At 30.7% G+C, this 21,718-nt stretch overlaps 1 protein-coding gene across 1 annotated transcript; it reads left to right on the top strand.

Moving 5' to 3' along the window:
- The first annotated feature begins 5,888 nt into the window (after positions 1–5,888).
- On the top strand, positions 5,889–12,087 carry LOC25485928 (calmodulin-binding protein 60 C). Its single transcript, XM_013607027.3, has 8 exons — positions 5,889–6,391; positions 7,332–7,407; positions 7,889–7,947; positions 8,491–8,984; positions 9,066–9,226; positions 9,372–9,575; positions 10,072–10,315; positions 10,995–12,087. Exons 1-8 carry the CDS (start codon positions 6,279–6,281, stop codon positions 11,546–11,548), a joined length of 1,905 nt encoding a protein of 634 aa, XP_013462481.1. The 5' UTR covers positions 5,889–6,278; the 3' UTR covers positions 11,549–12,087.
- Positions 12,088–21,718: the final 9,631 nt, after the last annotated feature.

Raw genomic sequence — 21,718 nt, 5'->3', positions numbered from 1 at the left:
TTTAGGCCTCACATTGATTTGGACAAACCTTGGTTAATGTGATCATAAACACTTTGTATTTTTCTTCATTTATTTTGAGTTTGTGAAACTCCGTTTTCAAACAAAAATGATTTTTGGCAATTACGTATCTGATGCTCTCAAGCTTTGTTGTTGTCTATGTCAATAGGTTTCCAACAAAAGCATCAAATCAATTTTTGTTCACGACCTTCTTTTGAATCTTACTTTAAACACTTTATTCGACTCATTATTTCAAACACATTGAGTTTATGATTGATAACATGTTTTTTTCCTTGCGGAATAAATAACAAGTTTCTTGTTCGTGAGTATAGTTCAGTTGGTGGGAACATACATTAAGGTTGGGGTTCGAACTCCGGTGCCCCACTTATTCACCTTAAAAAAGGTGAATTCTAACAACTAAAATACTTAAAAAAAAAATAACAAGTTTCTTTTCCTTTAAATTGATCAATATCTTGTTGCACCGTCAAACAAACGATCTATTTTTTTACCTTTTATTGGATCAGGCACCCGACCCAATTTATTTTGAAGTCTGAATTTTTTATTTTTTTTTATGAATACAAAATAGCCATTGGAATTGATATTAAAGAGAATTTTTTTAAGGAATTAAAGAGAATTAAACATGAAATCTCGAAAGAAGTATATTGTAAAATTAGCTTAAATGCTCTTTTGGTCCCTTAACTATTTAATTGGTATCGCTTTGGTCCCTTAACTAAAAAAAGATTGTTTGAGGATTTTAAGTTTTTTTTTTAGTCTGGTTTTGGTCCCTTCTGTTAGGTTTCCGTTAGGGTTTTAAAAAAAAGTTAACTCCTGGACACGTGTCACCTTGTTATTGGCTCTGAGTTTTTTTTTTTACAAAAAAATTATTATTTTTTTAAAAATATAAATCCAAAGCCAATGACAAAGTGACATGTGTCACCTTGTCATTGGTTTTGGGAATTTTTTACAAAAAAATAAAATATATATATATATTAAAAAATATTTTTTTTTTCTGTAAAAAAAAAATCTCAGAGCCAATGACAAGGTGACACGTGTCCACACTTAACGTTTTTTATTAAAACTAACGGAAACCTAACAGAAGGGACCAAAACGAGACTTAAAAAAAAACTTAAAATCCTCAAACAATCTTTCTTTTAGTTAAGGGACCAAAGCAATACCAATTAAATAGTTAAGTGACCAAAAGAGCATTTAAGCTTTTAAAATTCTAAATCAACATCATCAGACAACACAAGTGGATTAATTAAAATGAGATCTTTTATACAAGAAATAATCAAGGTTGTGTATCTTTTATGGCCATCAAATCCTCAAGTCTAGACCCCATAAATTTTTCAAATTTTTATTTAATAGTAGGTAGTTTGGCATTTAATTATTAAATAGAAGTAATAATAAAAATATCAAAATAAGAGTAGATGAAAATTTAATAATTTAACCGTTGCGTGCTTAAGCTTGATCATGCATTGAATAAACATTTTAAAAATCACTACAAAAAAAAAAACATTTTAACAAATGAACCAATGACATACACACACAACAACAAAAAAACAACTTGAATACTTAAGGTGTTTTTTTGTTACACAAGTTGAGGGGAACTGTGGAAGTTATAGGCGATATCAAAATGTTGTAGAATATACAACCATTTTCAATTCTAGATATATCGTTTAATTTTTTTTAAAGGGGATTATATTGTTTAACATCATTGGAAATTTGGCTTAGAATTTGATGGTTTTCAACTTGATAGAAGACACCTTCTATACATGTGTCTTTTAAAAAATTATTCTATTGACATTTGTTAAAAGATACCAACTAATTTTTATGAAGGTGTCTTTTAGCAAAGTTATAACTAAAAGGTGGATAACAGTTATAACTTTGCTAAAAGACACCTTCATAAAAATTAGTGGGTGTCTTCGGTATTTCAGTTGAACGCATGCAAAATGTGCTGGGAGAAGTGTAGAATTCCAAGTTCTATTGTATTAGTTCCTTTTATGGCCCAACAAGCAATGCAATTTTTGAGCGAAACCCGTACGGACATGAATCAAAATGAAAAGATGGTTGATTTTGATGGAAACTAAAATCAACAATTTTAATTGGTTGTCCCAAGAAAAAGTTAAAGTAACATTAAATTGAGGCTAATAGCATCTCCAATGGGAGCTCATTAATTAACAAGGACCGCTCATTGTTAAGGATCCTCCATTGGAGGAAGAGAAAATGAGTCCCCATCAAGGAACATGTAATTATATAAGGATTCTATCTCTCCTAGGCAACTAATGGGTCCCACGTTTAAAAGAAGTAATAAAATATGTAATATGTGATCTCACTTACAAAAGAAGTAATATTTTAATAATCAATAGTTGTTTTACTTATTATTTTATCTATTTGTCATAATTTTAAATAAAATGTAATTCATGTAAATTATTATTATTATTTTTTAACGAAGGAATGTAAAATTTGTAATGTTAATTTTTCATTTTTAAATTATTAGCAAATGTGGCAGAAATTTAAATTCATACGAATAAATAAATATTTTATAATTTAATTTTTTTAAGGATTATAATTAAATATTATGGGGTAATTTATAATTTAAAAAATAAATTATTTTTGTTTAATGATGTAAAGTTAGTGGAGCCTATTTAAGTACTTTTCGTTGGAGTCCTTATTAGTGTACTCCTATTGGAGCCATTGAGTTCTTAATAAGTACTTTTATTAAAATATTATAAATAAGTGATGTGTGGTCCATTTAAGAAGTTCATATTAAGGAATTACCATTGTGGATTCTCTAACAATGTGGTTCAAGACATGTGTTCTCAACCGTTCATCTCGCTAGTTCTATGGTGGGAAGTGAAATTAATCCGATATTTTGTGATAAAATGATAATTTATTATGGGACAGAGGAAGTATATACTTAGTAGTTAGTAGTATTAGAAATTTTCAAATATAAAATATGAATTAATTTTTGAAAAAAAGAAAGAAAGGAAAAGTTGAAAGATAAATTCAATTTCTAAGTGGCGTTCTTGATAAATATTTTAGGTGAAATCAATTTGGTAAACCGAATAATATCAACCTACAATATCTATCTATAATTTCTTTTTATCCAATATTTTTTAAGCCTGTTCCACCACAATATTTGACATGACAAACAAACAATATCCAACTATATCATTACTGAATTCCAAACAATGAACAATAAAAAAATAGGTGTTGAGATGATTCGAGGGAGTTGCAAGCACTAATTAACACAAGTCTGCAAAAAAAAACACTTGACATTCAATTCATCTTTCCATTGAAATAACTTATGCTTCCAACTCTACCTAAATTCACTTTCATCTCCATCATTCAACATCATATCAACAACAATAACATTTTTATCACTAGTCAAATTGTATAATCTACTAAAGTGATCTCTTAACATCACACCATTCATCTATGGATTATGCCAAAAAATCGAGTCCCTCCAATTGCCAATAAAATTTTCCAATTATTTTGAAAATCAATTAAGTTGATCACTATGAAACTTACCCCTAACAAATATCTCTGCACCTGAAGCTACAACTAAAATACCATTTAAGACCCCATACTTCACATTTCTTGCTAAAGCAACATTGCCAATTTTGAACCCAGTTAACTATTTTCCAAATCACTTTTTTTATTGAATAAAACCACTTATTAATTGTCCACAAGTTCTATTCAACTGGACAAAATGCAAAAATTGTTAGTCCGAACATCATGATCGTCCACTTATATGTGTGCCTTTATAATGTCTTTGCAATTTCATCGAACTACAAAAAAAAAAATCACTTATTACTTGTTAAATAATACATATGAACGCGATTCAAAGAAGGTTGTAAACTATTTTTCACAATGGATGGAACAACATTACCAAAATTGGGATTATTATTTGTGACTGTAAACATTATTGTAATCAATTTTTTCAAAACTTTCGCGCCAAGTTTACTCAAAGGCAAACAAGTGAGGCTCCTCATACATTGACGTGGATAACCCCATTATCAGTTAGATCCCTCATTTATGTTGATATACTACCATAAATTTGTGCTTTGATATCTTTTGATATTTAATGAAATGATATAATATTGTTCTTTTAAAAAAAAGTTAAGTAATACATATACACTTACAAATATATTCTTTCAGAAAGGAGTGATATGTGCAAGTGCAACAACTAATATACTTTAATGGATTATCCATCAACTCACTCTTTTCTTTTCTTTCAAAAAGCCTTAAAAATGGTTTATTCCATGAAGTTAAAAAGACACAAAAGTAAGAAGAAGAAGAAAAAAAAGGTACCCGAAAAAAGAATAAAGGAAATTATTCCCATTAACAAAGTAAATTATCATTTAGATAAAGAAATTGATAAAAGATACGTAACCTTCAACGACAGCTACCTTTCTTCTTTTTGTTTGTGGGGTTAATTTGTTTATTTATCTATATCTCATCTATTACATCTTAATTAATTTAGGAGAATTCTTTGAAAAAGTGTGGATATCTATATATAAAAAAAAATAGGCGACGTCAAATAAACTAATTCATATAAAGAGGAAAGTCAAATAAAAGTGAGAATTAACGTTATATATGACTTATAAGTTATAAGCAACCAAACTAAGCATTTGAAAAACGATATATTCACTATCATTTTAGAACAACTTTTGATATAAATCTATCTCATTGTTTTCTTTTTTTAGCGCTCTCTCTCTCTGAGAGGTGGAAATGGGTCTGCTTTGTAAGGCTTAACTCTAGCTTAGTACAAAAGTTATAAGCTTGAGTCTATTACTTGTCATAGACTCATTTTTAAGGTATAATCCGACTATTTTAAAGATCTGATGAAGTTTAAAAACCTAATTTACATTAGGAGAATGCTAACCATTTATCTGGGGACATTGGATAAGGGGATAAAAATAGAAATATAACATTGGAAAATGGTGAAAAGTGATAAATTTAATTTTTTAAAAGTCAAAATGTTGTTGAAACCAATGCAAATATGCTACTTTTAGCTTCCTTAACCATTGCCCTGAGGACAATGATTAGCAAGACCCTTTACATTAAGGTCTAGCAATACCAATAGACTTACTACTAAATAAATAGGTCAAATATTATAAAGGCTTAAGTACACCAACATGCCTATTACTAAATAACCAAATCTTATGAAGACTTAATCACACAAATATACCTCATACTAAATAACCAAATCATATGAATGTCTGAATTTATAAAGAAAACTTCAACAATAACAATAACGAAAGAGAGATTATATCTAAATAGGTCCGTCTGACATATCTAATAAACAGCATTAGCCTAATTTACTTAATTAAATAAATTATTATAAAAAACTTGAGTCTTGCCTTTTTATTAAATGGACCGAGCTGGACTAGACTATAAATAGGCCAGGCCATAGGCCTTTTCGGGTAGCTTGGCCTATTCCCACCCTTACTCTCACACTCTCTACAACTGTCCTTCATATCCTCCACTTTGATTTCTCCCAATCTTCACTTTTATCTCTTCCGTCGTTCTCCCACCGTCGCAGCAGACATGATGACATGCACATAATCATAGATCTTGTCGATAGTTAGGTGATTGTTAAGATAAGGTTGAAATGTTGAAACTACCCATTCATACATAGTTGTTATAAAACGATTGTACATATATAATTTTTCTAAGCATAAGCATTTCTCTTAAAAAACATGGTTCTATCATTGATATAATCATACCACTCTTTGAATGTGATGCAATAATAATTTGTTTGAACTCAAATTTTCCCTTTCAAAAAATTGATATAATCATATCATATTCATATATATTCGTATCAGCATGTACCCTAAAAAAATTTCCCACTGAGAATGAGGAATCAATCAGCACGTAACAAACACTATGAATGAGAGTGAATGTGATCTGATGAGTGATGAGTGCTGAATCACCCCACATGTAAAAGTATAGACAAAGATTCTCCATCCAACGGTTTATATCACAACATCAAAATCTCACCGTCCAAACCCAACTACCCTTCCCACACCCAGATTCGTAAACCGTTAAACCCGTCACTCACACCGTTATCCAACCAAAAAAGTAAGCGTTGAAGTTGAAGTTGAAGTGAAAATTCTGAGAAATTTCTCACTGATTCTTCACTTTCTCAATTCTCATAACTTTTCTATCCACTCAAAATTTTCCTTTTTCCTTTCGTATTATTCTCTTTTCGCGAAGCTTTTATAGAAGAAGATTATTTATCTTTCCTTTCACTTTCTCAGCAAGCAAACAGAAGAATGCAAACTAGATATATGGAGAGATCGAATAGTATGGCGAGAGAGAAACGAACCTTAGATTCAACTTCTACTGATGAAGATCAACCTGATAGAAAACGACCTGCTTTAGCTAGGTTCATTTTTTCAACTTTTTTTCTTCTTCCCATTATTCAGCTTTTGGATTTTATTTTATGCTGGAATCTGTTTTGAATGAAAAATGATTGAGAAATTTATTATAATAATTAATTAATGGAAGTGTAAATGAAATTCTAGTGTTATTGGATTTGATTCTATAGTTGATATTCTGTTTGGATAAACAGCTTAATTTTCAGCTTATGCTTATAAGCGCTTATGATAAGCTATTTTCATAACAAATAATAAATTTAAGTTAGACTGTTTTCGTAGAAGATATAAGCTGTTTTCATAAACTATTATGAATTTTTATGGAAATAAGCTGAAAAAAGCTAACCAACATGTCATAAGCTGTTTTCATAAGTTCACTCAAACATTCTCGCAAGTGTTTATGCCGGTAGATAAGTTCAAATAAGTTAATCCAAACATGCCCTAGGTATTGGTTTTCTGAGTTTTAAAAATGAAAAAGTTTTGAGCATCTATTGACTTATTACATGGTAGGTTAAATGAAAGTACATAGGAAGAGTATTTGAATGGGATAATGTCATTTTTAGATCATTATTATGTGGAAATGACGTGTTTGGAATGGATCCTTTACGTGCATGTTTATCATCACTGAGTTTGCTAGAATGACTGTGAACCATGGTGATTTTATAGTAGCTTATGCAAAAACACGCTAGCTTTCTATGATTCTGATAAACCCGCCATGATACCAAACACAACGATAGGCACCATCTCTATTTTTTGGGTGGAGAAAATAAAATCTTCTATACTTGGGAGTCAGGCTTTACAAACCAAGAAAAAATGGCTGCAGCTAGAAGTATTTTTTTTGTTATACTTTTAGTAGTTTTGTGTTCATTTATTAAACATTCATTTCATGTGTTAAATTTTCTGAGTAATGCATTAATATTTTTCCCTCTGTCTATTTATGTCAATTTTCAGTGTAATTGTTGAAGCGTTGAAGGTGGACAGTCTGCAGAAACTTTGCTCATCGCTGGAGCCTATTCTACGAAGAGTTGTAAGAAAATTAAGTTGATTGTGGTATTCATTCGATGTCTGTTGGCTTGTATTAGCAAAGTTATATCACTTGCATGTGTCACCCAAACAATCAGCCCCTAAAAGATAAAACCTGTGCTTCTCGCCCATTAGGAAAGAAAAAACTTTTGTCCTTTAGGCTGGTAGACTTCGGCTAAATATTGATGCTCTGAGGCTTAGACAAAACCTTAACAAGCTGAAATACGTAAAATCTTTATATCTAGATACATAAATGCTCCTTGTGAGAAAGGCTTTTGGAATAAAGTAACATATTTAATTATCTCACTTAGCTGCTATTTTGTAAGATTGTGATCAAATCAATTAATTTGTCCCATGGTGTTTATTTGCCCTGTTGTATAAAATAATTCCTTCGAAAAACTCTGTGGCTAAGTGAATGTGTATATATGTGCTACTTTGCATGATTGGTGTTTAATCATGGACTTTTATTTCTTTTTGCTGAACAGGTTAGCGAAGAAGTGGAGCGCGCTTTAGCAAAATTAGCCCCCACCAATCTTAGTGGGAGGTATTTTTGTTGTCACCCCACCTCCTTAATATAGTTTCTTACAAGATTTAACCCTATGGCATAACTAGTTATTTTTATTCACCATTAGTGTAACACTTCTTCACACTGTTATCCAATTAAGTACCACATCATTAAAAAGAGTTTGATTATGATAACAACTATTTGAGAGATCAAAATTTGTCAACAACACGTTATTGGTCTATATCGTAATTGAAATGGATCAAAATTAAACTTACAACGTCGTCATACAACAAATGTTATTCAAATCATTCATTTCTTCTGCTTTGCCTCATGGCATGATCTCTCTTGCAACTGATTTGTTTTGTTTTCTTGAAATTGGAGTAAGACAGACAGTCTTAGATCAACAGGGACCCTGTTGTAACTTAAAAAATTTAATTTAAAGACCAATAAATTTTTTATTTGTTGTATCTTAGAATTCAAATATAATTGCTTGTATATGTCTGGTGTGGTTTCTGTGTAGATCTTTTCTTAACGTATTTGTATCTATAATATATTTTTTCTAATACTCAAAGTAAAATACAGATCTTCTCCAAAGCGCATAGAAAACCCAGATGGAGGAAATTTACAGTTAAAATTTAGAACCAGGTTATCCCTTCCCCTCTTTACTGGCGGGAAAGTGGAGGGGGAGCAGGGCACTGCCATACATATTGTATTGATTGATGCAAACACAGGGCATGTTGTCACCTCCGGCCCAGCATCATGTGTCAGACTAGATGTTATTGTACTTGAAGGGGATTTCAATAATGAGGACGATGATACTTGGAGTCAAGAAGAATTTGATAGCCATATTGTGAAAGAGCGAGAAGGAAAACGACCTCTTCTGACTGGTGATCTGCAAGTGACACTGAAAGACGGTGTAGGAACACTGGCCGATCTTACATTTACAGACAACTCTAGCTGGATAAGAAGTCGGAAGTTTAGGCTGGGGCTAAAAGTTTCCTCAGGTTGTTGTGAGGGAATGCGTATTCGTGAAGCCAAAACAGAGGCTTTCACTGTTAAGGATCATCGTGGAGAATGTAAGTACATAACTTCATTTTTTGTTCTATCTTATCTATCTTTCCAGTTCATATCATAATGCAACTTATACTTGATTGTAGTATACAAGAAACACTATCCACCTGCCTTGACTGATGAGGTCTGGAGATTGGAGAAGATTGGCAAGGATGGGTCCTTTCACAAAAGGCTAAATAAAGCAGGAATATGTTCTGTTGAAGATGTCCTTCAACTTGTGGTTAGAGACCCACAGAGATTGCGGAATGTAAGAATTTAGACACTTCTTGTCAGGGGAAGGAGTTTTAAGTTTGATCAAATTTTCAAATCTATTTGATTTGGGAATTGGGGTTAACTTCGTGATTTAATATTTATCAATTCAAGTTTCTTATAAGTTCACTATCCTTATGCAGATTCTTGGGAGTGGCATGTCAAATAAAATGTGGGAGGTTCTTGTTGAACATGCAAAGACTTGTGTCCTCAGTGGAAAACTCTATGTATACTATCCTGACGATGCAAGGAATGTTGGTGTTGTTTTCAATAATATATACGAGTTGAGTGGCTTAATCACCAATGACCAATATTACTCTGCTGATTCTCTTTCTGATAGTCAAAAGGTAAGTCACCCAGTACAGTAAATTTTGCATTTTTGTTTGAATTAGGATTTTGTTGGTGGTTTTCTACCACAGTGCAATAAATCTGGTTTCTCTTTGCACTTACTGAAAGTGTGGACCATCCTTTTGGCTTTTTGTTGAGTAAAAGCAGCTCTTCATCTTGATGGCATCCATCTATAAATATATACAGTTATACACTTAAATTGGATCCTGGGCTTTAGTACAAGTTATTTTGCTTTTATTGTTGGAACTCTTGCAGCGTAAAACATTTTCCTAGTTTTAAAATCTTACACGCATAGGGAAATCCATGATGTGGCATTTCAAAATTTTGTGAACAGATCAGATACACAGTTGGCTTAATATGAATATATCGCTTATTGTTACAGGTGTTATTAGTTCTGCTGTACATTCTCCCCTTCTAGGAATGGCAAAAGAAATAGTTGTTTAAAACTGCACTAAAAAAAAGTGAAATTTCTAAACAATGTCTTTGTTTTGGTAGGTTCATGTGGACACATTGGTGAAGAAGGCATATGAGAATTGGATGCACGTTATTGAGTATGATGGCAAGTCTCTGCTAAATTACAATCAAAATAGAACTTTGGGTATGTCTCAGCATCAGGTTCCAGTGAGTTCCCATGATTATTCTATTTCAAACTCACTTGATCAGCAGATCTCCACCCCAAGTCTACCGGTTCATGTACCAACAGGACAACATTCAATGGATCCAGGTGCAACAGTTGGAGGTATATACTATATAGTTCTAAAGTAAAGATTGTTATATTAGCAACACAAGCAAAAGGCTTTTGCAATTTTAGTTTACATCCTTCATTTTTTACTTCCCTCCTTTGTTTTTCCTGATGTTTCTCTTCATGTATTATTTTTCCTTTTTTACTCAGTTCATGCACCCACCACCCTTACTATTTCTCTTCTCAACTTGATTAAGTGGACAGTTCTTCACACACACACGTGCCCAAGCAAAAACTTGCGGTTTATTTTAGATTAACTTAGAGATAGTATTTATATTAGTGTGCTTCTTCTTGGCCTGATTTTCATATGATAGTTTTATTTTTATTTTTTTGAAATAGAAAATGTTAGTTGTTATTTTATTAGTGGGGGGAGTCGATTCCATGAGCTCTTTATCACTCCAACCCTATGTTCCTCTCCCAGTCCCAGACCAAAAAAAATCTTATCCCTCCTTTCATATGATAGGTTTGTTCCGTGTCACATTGTGAAAACATGATTTCTCGGGGTTAATATCAGTAAAGGAGAGAATGATGGCATCACATGGCCAATATAGCAAGTTGATTTCATACACATCAATGTGTATAATATTTTTCTCACAACAGATGTTTGTCGTTAAAACAATGGTTTCAGACAATGAGTATTTTGATAGCTGATTACATATGTATAATATTTGTGCAGGTTATCATCATGGTACGGCTACCCGATTCTCAATGCAACCACAAAATGCTGATGTTAATTCTGCTCTTCAGTTTGGTAATACTGCATTCCCTCTACAAAATCTTTTGACGAGTGTTTCACACCAATCTCAACTTCCAAGAAATGAAAATGAGTTGTCACTTGGTCCCCCACAATCAGCCACACCTGGCTTTCAGACTGTTGGCCTTTCAGATCCTACTTATAGAGGATTTGAAGATTTCTTCCCGGAAGATGATATTCGTATTAGAAGTCACGAGATGCTAGAAAATGAAGATATGCAGCATCTGCTCCGTATTTTTAATATGGGAGGGCAACCTCATACTTCCTTTAATGCTCCTGAAGATGAATATCCTTATTCATCTGCTTACATGCCTGCAACCTCCACGAACTACAACGTAGATGATGAGCGAAACCGCTCCTCAGGAAAGGCTGTTGTGGGCTGGCTCAAACTTAAGGCAGCTCTGAGATGGGGCATATTTATTAGGAAGAAGGCTGCTGAGAGACGGGCACAACTTGTTGAGCTGGATGACTCATAGAATATGAAATAAGAGCCATCTCATATGTGATGATGTGAGCAACAATTCCTGCGGTTGTAGCATCAAATGCTCTTTTTTGACATTCACAGCTGATATCATTGCGGAAGTTTTGTAGCATGAGTAGACATAATATCATTGATTGAATTATTTTGTGCAGCCTGAACTTAAAGCTCCCACTGTGCCTTCGCAAACAATTGTGCAGCAACCTCTGTTGTACAGGAATATTGTTTTACAGGAATATCACCCTGTAACATATCATATATGTCTTGTGATGTTTTTCCACTCTATAGTCTATCCTGGTCGATATGGAAACCTGGCATTTTGACAACCTTTTTTAAACAGAAGAGTCTAAGGTGGATTTAAATTACTAGGGTCTTGGTCTGGAAACTCGGAAAACTATGTTCGTTGTAGACATTTAGGGAATATGTACTGAATTTTGTGTTACATATAGCATATATAGCATATATTACATAGGTTGAAGTTAAACCTAACTGGTAAAAAAGGCGGGCTAAATACAATTAAGCTTATATTTAATTTAATGATGCTTTCAATATTTTATACTACTAGAATTTTTTTATACTATCTGATTTATTTTTAATATACATATATTTTAAACATATTAAACAAAATTGCACTCCAATGTTACGTATCTGTCATAATGATTATAGTTACCATATGCAAGTTGATTTCTTAACAATATGCAAGCTGAATTTCCCTCTTTAATTGGCTAGGGTTTAAAAAGGGAGAAAGGTTTCCATAAAATTTGCTTTTGCAAATTAAAAAAAAAAGCCTTTACTAAAGGTTAAACTTTAGATTACTAAAGTCATAATGTATAGCCTTTACTGTCAATGATATCTTTTCTTTTTATACGGTCGATGCTCACGTCTGTGCACCATTGCTTTTCGGTTTTCACCATTATGTATAGCCTTTAATTACTATTTGTACCGAGTGATGGTAATCGTATACAATTATGAAATTATAAAGGAGCACGTCAGTATTCACATGATGGTTGTATGTAAAATTTGCAAAGGAAAATAGAAACATGCATATACCACATTGGAAAAGTAGTTTTTCCGTTTTTACCATTATGTATAGTCTTTAATTACTATTTGTACCGAATGATGATGATGGTATACAATTATGAAATTACGAAGGAGCACGTCAGTATTCACATGATGGTGGTCGTCAGTATTCACATGATGGTTGTATGTAAGATTTGCAAAGGAAAATAGAAACATGCATATACACATTGGAAAAGTAGTTTTTCCGTTTTCACCATTATGTATAGTCTTTAATTACTATTTGTACCGAGTGATGATGATGGTATACAATTATGAAATTACGAAGGAGCACGTCAGTATTCACATGATGGTGGTCGTCAGTATTCACATGATGGTGGTCTGTAAAATTTGCAAAGGAAAATAGAAACATGCATATACACATTGGAAAAGTAGCTTTTTTGTTTTCACCAATATGTATAGTCTTTAATTACTATTTGTACCGAGTGATGATGATGGTATACAATTATGAAATTACTATTTTTATTAGTCTTTATGAAATTATGAAATTAATATTTTTCCTTAGGACACTTGTTAAGGAAACTAAAAATAGTAGTTTTACATTGAAAAATACAATTTTCAAACTTTTAAAAAGTTAAATTCATAACTTTTCACCACTTTCCAACACAATATTTTCATTATTGTTCTTTTAAACAATGTCCCAAGGACACTATTTAGCATTTTCCTTAATAAATTAATTAGTGGCATTTTTTGAGAGAATTAATTAGCGGCATTGTTTTTTTTAGGAAATTAACTAGTAGCATTATTTTTTTTATCAAGTAATTTAGTGGTTAAAATCCGCCTTTAAGATGAATAAGTGAGGTGTCTAAATTTCAAACCCCAACATGGGCGGTTCTACCGTATGGCGACCCCGGGCGGTCGTCCGGGCTCGATCGATAATTTTGCACATTAGACTCAACCCAAAAGCCCATTAACACATTTACAAAGAGAAAAATTTGGGTAATCTGAAAATTGTCACACGCAAATAGGTCTTGGAATTTGTTAATTGTTCAAATTGACCCTGTAATATACTTTATATTTGAAAAATAACCTAATAAAATACAAAACATATATTCTAGCATTGTAACTTGAATTTCTTCTTATTTAATTTTGACCACCCTATAATATACGTGTAGTCTAAAAATGTGATCTACAGGTTGAATTTTTTCACGTTAAATTATAGCTTTACACAAAATTAAATTTCTTCAACCAGGGATAAATTAATTATGAATTTTTATTTCCTCATAATTATGAATTTTTATTCCCTCATATTTATGAATTTCTTAAACAATTTATAATTAATTTGTATCTCGTTTAAAAATTACAAAATTTCATTGTGTAGGTTCTTATCATGTTCTAGTCATGCCTACAAAATTAGGGAACTAAATTTGACTTGTGAGTATACCCTTACGCGGAACAAAATTTCAATTTTGCACGTTTCAGTTGAAAAATCAAAATAAATTTAAACGACTTCGATATGCTATGAAACTTTACAAATCCTTTTTATGTATTTTTATAGATGTCTCTGCAAATAATGAGCTCAAAATTCGATTTATAGATCGAGATTTCCATTGTTTTATTTTTTGAGCTTTTGACACTTTAAAAATTCATAATTAATTTGTCGTTTGTCGAAAATTTATAATTTTTTTGTTAAAGCCATATTTTAACGTTCTTAACTCGCCTCTAGGAAATCATGAAAAAATTCAATTTCTAGGTTGCTTTTTTGGACTTCGCGTATATTACATGTTATAAATAATAAAAATCTCGAATTACATGGTCAGAATACATGTTATTTAATTACAGGGTCAATTTTCAGACTTCACGTATATTACGTGGTCAATTTCAATTAATAATCCTATTTTAAATTGTACTTTTGTTGACAAAATGATAAACCTCTTTTATTTCAATTTTTTTTAGAAAAAAAAATAAAAAATAAAAAAATTTCGATCTATGACTGTTTATATATTATATCACATGTGAATTTACGATTAATTTTTTGCCCGGGCTCCATAAATTTTCTGGCTCCGCCACTGAACCCGAACATATATTACACATTGTTTCTATCGACGAAAATAAACTCATCGAGAATAATAAATTAGTTGCGTTGTTTTTCTTTTTACCCGAACATGTATTGATTATTCATTACGATCTTCCCTATTATTGCAGACTGTAATTGCGGAAGATCATCACATTTAAGTTTAACACAACAAAGAAGGACACTTTTAACTCAAATTATCAATTCCAAGAAACTGAAACTCCAAAAGCACCATTGAGGAAAGCAAAAACAGTCGAAGTTCAATAGGGAGCAACTAAGAATTGATATTCTACTTTTTTTTTTTTTTTTTTTTTACTATAATTGATATTCTACTTAATTAAGAATTAATTTAGTAGTAGAAAATTAGAGCGGGTAGGGATCCATACTGATTTGTCATCTACTCAAAGGATGTCATTGCCTTATTTATTATATTTACACGTCTATGAAATCTTCACTATATATTATTGATTCATTTGGCTTGTTTGCAATCTTTTTCCATATATTAACTAGTTACAAACCCGTGCTTCGCACGGGTTGAATAACGTATTTTTTAAAAATTTAGTTCCGAAGGAGAAATCTTATAAATTACGGAAAATTGTTGTCCTTTATCATTGTGAAAATCAAAACTGCGTAAACTAAAATTTTACAACACAGAGCCTAAAACACTACATAAAAAATAATATAACAACTATTGTAATCTCTTATTCCTTAAAGTTAACCCGAACGTAAAATTTTGCCCTAGATTTAACCTAACTTCTTTGCTTAATTTTACAGTATTAACCCTATTTAATTTAATCAAAATGTTAACGTTAATTGTTAGGGAAATCAAAATAAACAAATCGCTCCTAATTTATCTCCTTAATTTTACTAAAAAAAATTATATTAACCCTAGATTTAATTTATGCAAAATATTATCTCTTATTTTTAAATGTTAACCCGTGACGCAATATTTAACCCTAGATTTAACCTAATTTTTTCATGTGACTTTACTATATTAACCCTAGATTAGGGATGACAATGGGTACCCAATGGATAGGGTACTATAGTATCCATCCCCATACCCTCATTTGTAAAAAATGTCCGTACCCGAGCCCGTACCCTCGTGGGCAACACCTTTAATGCCCTTCCCCATACCCTATGGGCACTTAAGTGCTCATACCCCCACCCATTACCCGCACTTTCTCTATGAAAAGACAATAAAAAACATCACAATTGAAATAAAACTATGATCCAAAATTATTTAAATCAACTAATAAAATAATACGAATTGTAGTATTTAGCCAAATAAAAAAACATCCAAAATATCCCTCAAAAATTAAAATAAAAACATTCAAATAATCGTAGTATTTAGGTTTAAACTTAAATAGTTTAGATTTTAGGTTTAGGTTTAGACTTAAATAGCTAAATAAATTAAATAATTGTACACCAAAAATAAATAAAGTATTTATTATATTATATAAATATGTACATGCGGGTTGCGGGGCTGGGTAGTATAGTACCCTTACCCGTGTCCATACCCATTAAAATTTGCGGGTAATTACCCTACCCGTGCCCATATCCATGAAAGCGGGGTTTTACCCTACCCATTGTGGGTATTTTTTGCGGGTATCCATCGAGTCTGGGTCCAATTGCCATCCCTACCCTAGATTTAATTCATGCAAAATGTCATCTCTTATTTCTAAATGTTAATCCTTGATGCAATATTAACCCTAGATTTAACATATTTTTTCGCGTGACTTTACTATATTAACCTTAGATTTAATTTATGCAAAATGTCATCTCTAATTTTAACCTAATTTTTCCCTCCACACTTTTGCATTTAATGTTTATCTAAAGTAAAATAAAATGATGTTCCCAATTATATGTTGTTTTTTTGGAAAGGAATAACCGTTAACCCGTCTCGCTATACTTAACCTAATCTCTTACTTATAAATGTTAATCCCTCTTGCTATACTTAACCTATTTTATTTCTTAAAGTTAACCCGAACTCAAAATTTTGTCCTAGATTTAACCTAACTTCTTTGCTTAATTTTACTGTATTAACCCTATTTAATTAATCCTGTTTAATTTAAATAAAATGTTAACGTTAATTGTTAGGGAAATCAAAATAAACAAATCGCTCCTAATTTTTCTCTTTAAATTTACTAAACAAATTATATTAACCTTAGATTTAATTTATGCAAAATGACATCTCTTATTTCTAAATGTTAACCCGAGACGCAATATTAACCCTAGATTTAACCTAATTTTTTCGTGTGACTTTACTACATTAACCCTAGATTTAATTTATGCAAAATGTCATCTCTTATTTCTAAATGTTAACCCGTGACGCAATATTAACCCTAGATTTAACGTATTTTTTCGCGTGACTTTACTATATTAACCCTAGATTTAATTTATGCAAAATGTCAGCTCTAATTTTAACCTAATTTTTCCCTCCAGACTTTTACATTTAATGTTTATCTAAGGTAAAATAATAACCTTAGATAATCACGGCATAAAAAAAATTCTTCGAAAGAAAAGATGTTAAAACAACGGAACATTGTGATTCATCATAAAATATGTATGAGCTGATTTAGAGATCATATAATCAGTTTATGAGATTAGGAATTGACATAATTTTTAGAATGAAAACAATTGAAACTAATGAGACGTATGCGAATATAGTTACATATAATTTATAAAATAAAGGTAGCATAACTGATTTTAAGCTAAAGAAAATGTATCATGACTTTTAATTTATCTTCCTAAAAAGGCTAGATAAATGCATTCATGTGCATTATATGAACCCCGTTGACCAATTAACATTGTTGAAACAGATGGAAATTAAGCATCGCTCCCGCATGTGCATCTATAGCTAGCACCATTTGACAATGATGTCTTCGAACATTTGGTGAAACTCTCGTAATATTATCCAAATTGGTTAAGATTGAATTTAGTTGCTTTCCAAATGGTGATGCAATATGTATCCTAACACAAATATGCACATGAAATAAAGAATAATGCAATATGTATTTTTAATTTGTGCGTAAAAAATTCAAAGAATGTTTGTACATAAAAAAAAAAGCAGACCTTGACTAAGTTTATAAATTCAACAATTGACCTTACTTGAGACAGATTGAAAAAATCGTTGTACGAAGTACATTGAGAAGAAGTCGAACTCTGACTTAAGTTCTGACTGATGCTTTGACTCTAAGCTTAAGAAGTGTTAAGGTCACGACAACAATTCAAGAAACATGGTAAAAAAAATCAAATTAGATTGTGAAATAATAATTTACTCTAACACTGTATTGTGAAATTATAATGCAAACTTACTAAGTCTTAAACTTCTCAACAACCGGATAATGTAGGTTGATGAGCAGCCTCGAACCTGACCAATTGTTACATATATTTGGGTTGCCATTGACTACAAAATGGAAGCAAGGAACTCGAGGTAAATAGATGGTAAATGATAAAGCTACAAAATATTTTTCCCATAGTGTTACATCAACTATATTCTCACTACATAAGGAAATACATCTTTCAGGTCATTATCAAACTTATACAAAATCCTATCATCTTATGCTGACAAATAAGAAAATAATACCTTTTATCTTTCAACACAATATTCGTACACAATTTCTTTCTAGTTCCAATTGAAATTATCTTGACAATCTCATGAAGAAGCCCGATGATTTCTTAAAAAAATTACTATTATAAATGCTGGAATTTATACTATATGATATTATATTTGTTGGTGTCATGGAAACCTATATGTTTAATTTTTTTGAATAAGAAAAAGATATTGAAATATAATATTAAAAAATAAAGAAAAAGTTCCAAGCGTGAGTTGAAAAGAGGTGTTTGTGAAATAAATTGTGGAGAAGTAGTTTTTTAAAGTAACATTCAACAACTTCTAGTCAAAGCTCATTCCGTTCAATTTTATGCGTTCAAAAAATGTTCTTTTTTTAGTAAGTACTTAATTGATATTGTGTTTGCCCTAAATTCTCCTTAAAAATGTAGAGAAGTTTGAAAAAAGTCGGGTCAAACGATACCTTAATCTCCCACAACGGCAATGTAGAAGCAACTGAATTTAGGAGAAAAAATTGAAAAATAGTTAAAAATATAAAAATTGGAAAATAATTAAAAGTTATTAAAAATATAAAAATTAGAAAATAATTAAAAAAATTGGTTAGGGGCAAAAATGGAAATTCATAGGCAACCTTAAAAAAAAAAACTCAGCCAATAATTAATTTACCAAATTGCCCCTAATAGGGGCAAAATGGTAAATTCAAAGGACATTTCTTTTAATATAAGTATATATATAGATGGATAGGCAAAAACAAAAGAAATATTATGAGGATTTTGCAAGGATGGATCATGTATTATCTTTTACTTAACAAAATGAGGAAAGTTTAAAAAAATGTATTTTGTGTTTACATTACTCCCTTCATATATAGAAGATTCATTTTGTTTTGATGGATCTTCTTGGAAGATTTACATTTTTTTTTTTACAATTACAAGTAATTAATTTCCTTTTAGAAAGGGGAAATAACGCGCATGAGTAACTCTCTTCATATATATAATATTTATGAATTTACTTCTTAAGAAAAACTTATATATCAATTTAGTATAAGTAATATGATGTTATTAGGGTTTATAATCCAAAGAAAGTATATGTTTAAGTGAGAGGATTTTTCTTCATGACTAGTACACTAAACATGAACGGAAACATCTAAATTGTGTTTTATATTCTATATTACCGATCTTTTATATTAACTATATTCGAGATGATCGGAAAGTTGAAAAATATATTCGGACTAGACATCCATTTAATACAGGATTCACTATAATGCCGGATCACCGTGAGGACCGGAGTCTTGGATTTAGGAGTTTGAGTTGTTCTTCTTTATTTTGGTCTATTGTTTAGCACTATTGTATGTATGTATTTGCCAATACTTCATAAGAATGGTTCGACATGTAACTATTTAAATTTTACAGAAATTTATTTTATATCCCTAAAAAGACGCGGCATTATATTAAAATGAAATGTATTTGTCTCCTACTTGAAATTGAAGTAGATGCCATTATATAAGACCGTTTGTTACGTATCCACGAAACAGGAAACTCCATTTCTCTTCTATTACATATTTTTTCTTTCTACTTTTTGTTGATTTCACATCATCCTCATTCAGGAAAGTTTTGATATTTACATCAATTATCATATTAACACCCTAATTATTTCCCTTTAGATTTTTTCTCACAATGGCTTATAAATTGTTACTAGTTTTTGTGTTATAACCGTTATACATTGCAGATTTTTGCAACCAAAAAAGTAAATTCTTTTTGAGATTTTGGAGATTTTGAGAGTAGTTTTTTGTACTTGGTAATATGGAAATAGGATTTGCTAGATCCATTGGAAGGAAGAGGGTAGTTGTTTCCGAAATAGGGTCTCCCCTTGAAACCCTTCCTCAAGATATTCTGGTAAATTAATATTTCAATCATTTTTTTTTATTATATTGAGATTTTTTTTCGTGTTTTTTAATTATGTTTGGATATTATGAATTTCAGTTACATGTTTTGTGTGGTGTTGATCATGATGATTTGAAGCAGCTTTTTCATGTGTCCAAAATCATTAGAGAAGCGGTATGCAATGTATATTAATTAATTAATTAATTAGTAACATTGTTAAATTCGTTTTTTTTTTTTTTTTTTTTTTTTGTATTTTAATGCATGATTGATTCTTCTTCTTCTTTCTAATTGGTAATTATTGTATTTTGCTTATTGTGCAGACTCTAATTGTGGAAGAATCACATTTTAAGTTTAGCACACCAAAGAAGAATAATCCAATTGGCTCAAATGATGAAACTCCAAAAGCACCAATGAAAAAACCAAAAGAGTCTAAGTTTTATTCGGATGAACTACGTGATATATCGTTGGTCTTGTTTTGTCCCAAAGATTGTATTGGACATGAAGATTATGAATAGATATTCTATTTAAAAGATATGGTAGCTAGATTAAGGAGGGTAGGGTTTAATTTGTTTTCTATTCAAAGGATGTTATTGTCTTATTATTTCACACGTCTATATAATAATAATCAATCTATGATAGAAGATTATTTGGCTTGTCTGCAATCTTTTTCCTTATATTTATATTCATTAGATAGATAGGCAAAGCTAACCAAAAAATCATGAGGATTTTGTTTGGAGTGGCTAGAATGGATCCTAAATTATCTTTTAATATAATGAGGAATGAAGGTTTTCAAAAAAAAATCTTTTGATTTTGTTTACTTTTCTCATATTTTGTTGTAATATATTAGATTCATTTTTTTTTGGTGGATCTTCTTAGAAGATTCACATTTTTTTTACAATCATGGAGGATTTCCTTTACAAAATAGACCTTGAAGGGAAGATAACACGTGGAAATAATTGGGTAATTAAGATTAAGATATTGGATTATGGAGAAAAGGGAATAAAAGATACATATATTTGAATTGTTTGAGAAAAAAAAGGAAGGAAATGAATATATTTTTGACGAGCTTAATTAAAAAGGAAATAAATATTTGAATTGTTATAAATAATAATTATTAAAAGATATTTTCTCAAGAGGAATTATTAAAAGATATGTCTGTGTACACACACTAATAAAAGGGATGCATCCCCGTGAGCTTTAGCTAGGGATATTGCATATTATATGCAGGGGTTGGGGTTCGAATCTCGGACACTCCATTTCTCCATAATTTAATTGTGCGGGCTCTATCCACTAGACTACTTGACAACAAAAAAAAAAAGATGCATCCATTTCTTAAGAAGGAAAAAAAAAATACACCCGTGATTTTTTTATTTTTTTTTACAACGGGATGCATTCTAATCTACATATTTTTTTGTGATACATTTATACCTATATTCGTATATCTAATTTTATTTTTTGACGATACAATTATATTTATATTCATAATAATGGAGATACATAATTTTAAATATACTTATATGATTCATCTGTCAAAAAAATATATACTTATATGATTCAGTTTAGTGAATGTTTGGTTTAACAGTGACAAAAGGATTCTTGCTATCCAATGCAAATTTTAACAAGCTC

The sequence above is a fragment of the Medicago truncatula genome, chromosome 2 (assembly GCF_003473485.1).
Source record: "Medicago truncatula cultivar Jemalong A17 chromosome 2, MtrunA17r5.0-ANR, whole genome shotgun sequence".
NCBI classification, from domain to species: domain Eukaryota; kingdom Viridiplantae; phylum Streptophyta; class Magnoliopsida; order Fabales; family Fabaceae; genus Medicago; species Medicago truncatula.
Note: the sequence above shows the minus strand (reverse complement) of the source record. Positions and strands in the feature narration are given on the sequence as shown.

Coding starts and splice junctions, on each gene's coding strand:
- LOC25485928 (XM_013607027.3), top strand. CDS start 6,279: ATGCAAACTAGATATATGGAGAGATCGAATAGTATGGCGAGAGAGAAA. Junction 6,392..7,331: donor AAACGACCTGCTTTAGCTAG/GTTCATTTTTTC, acceptor GTCAATTTTCAG/TGTAATTGTTGAAGCGTTGA. Junction 7,948..8,490: donor CCCACCAATCTTAGTGGGAG/GTATTTTTGTTG, acceptor AGTAAAATACAG/ATCTTCTCCAAAGCGCATAG.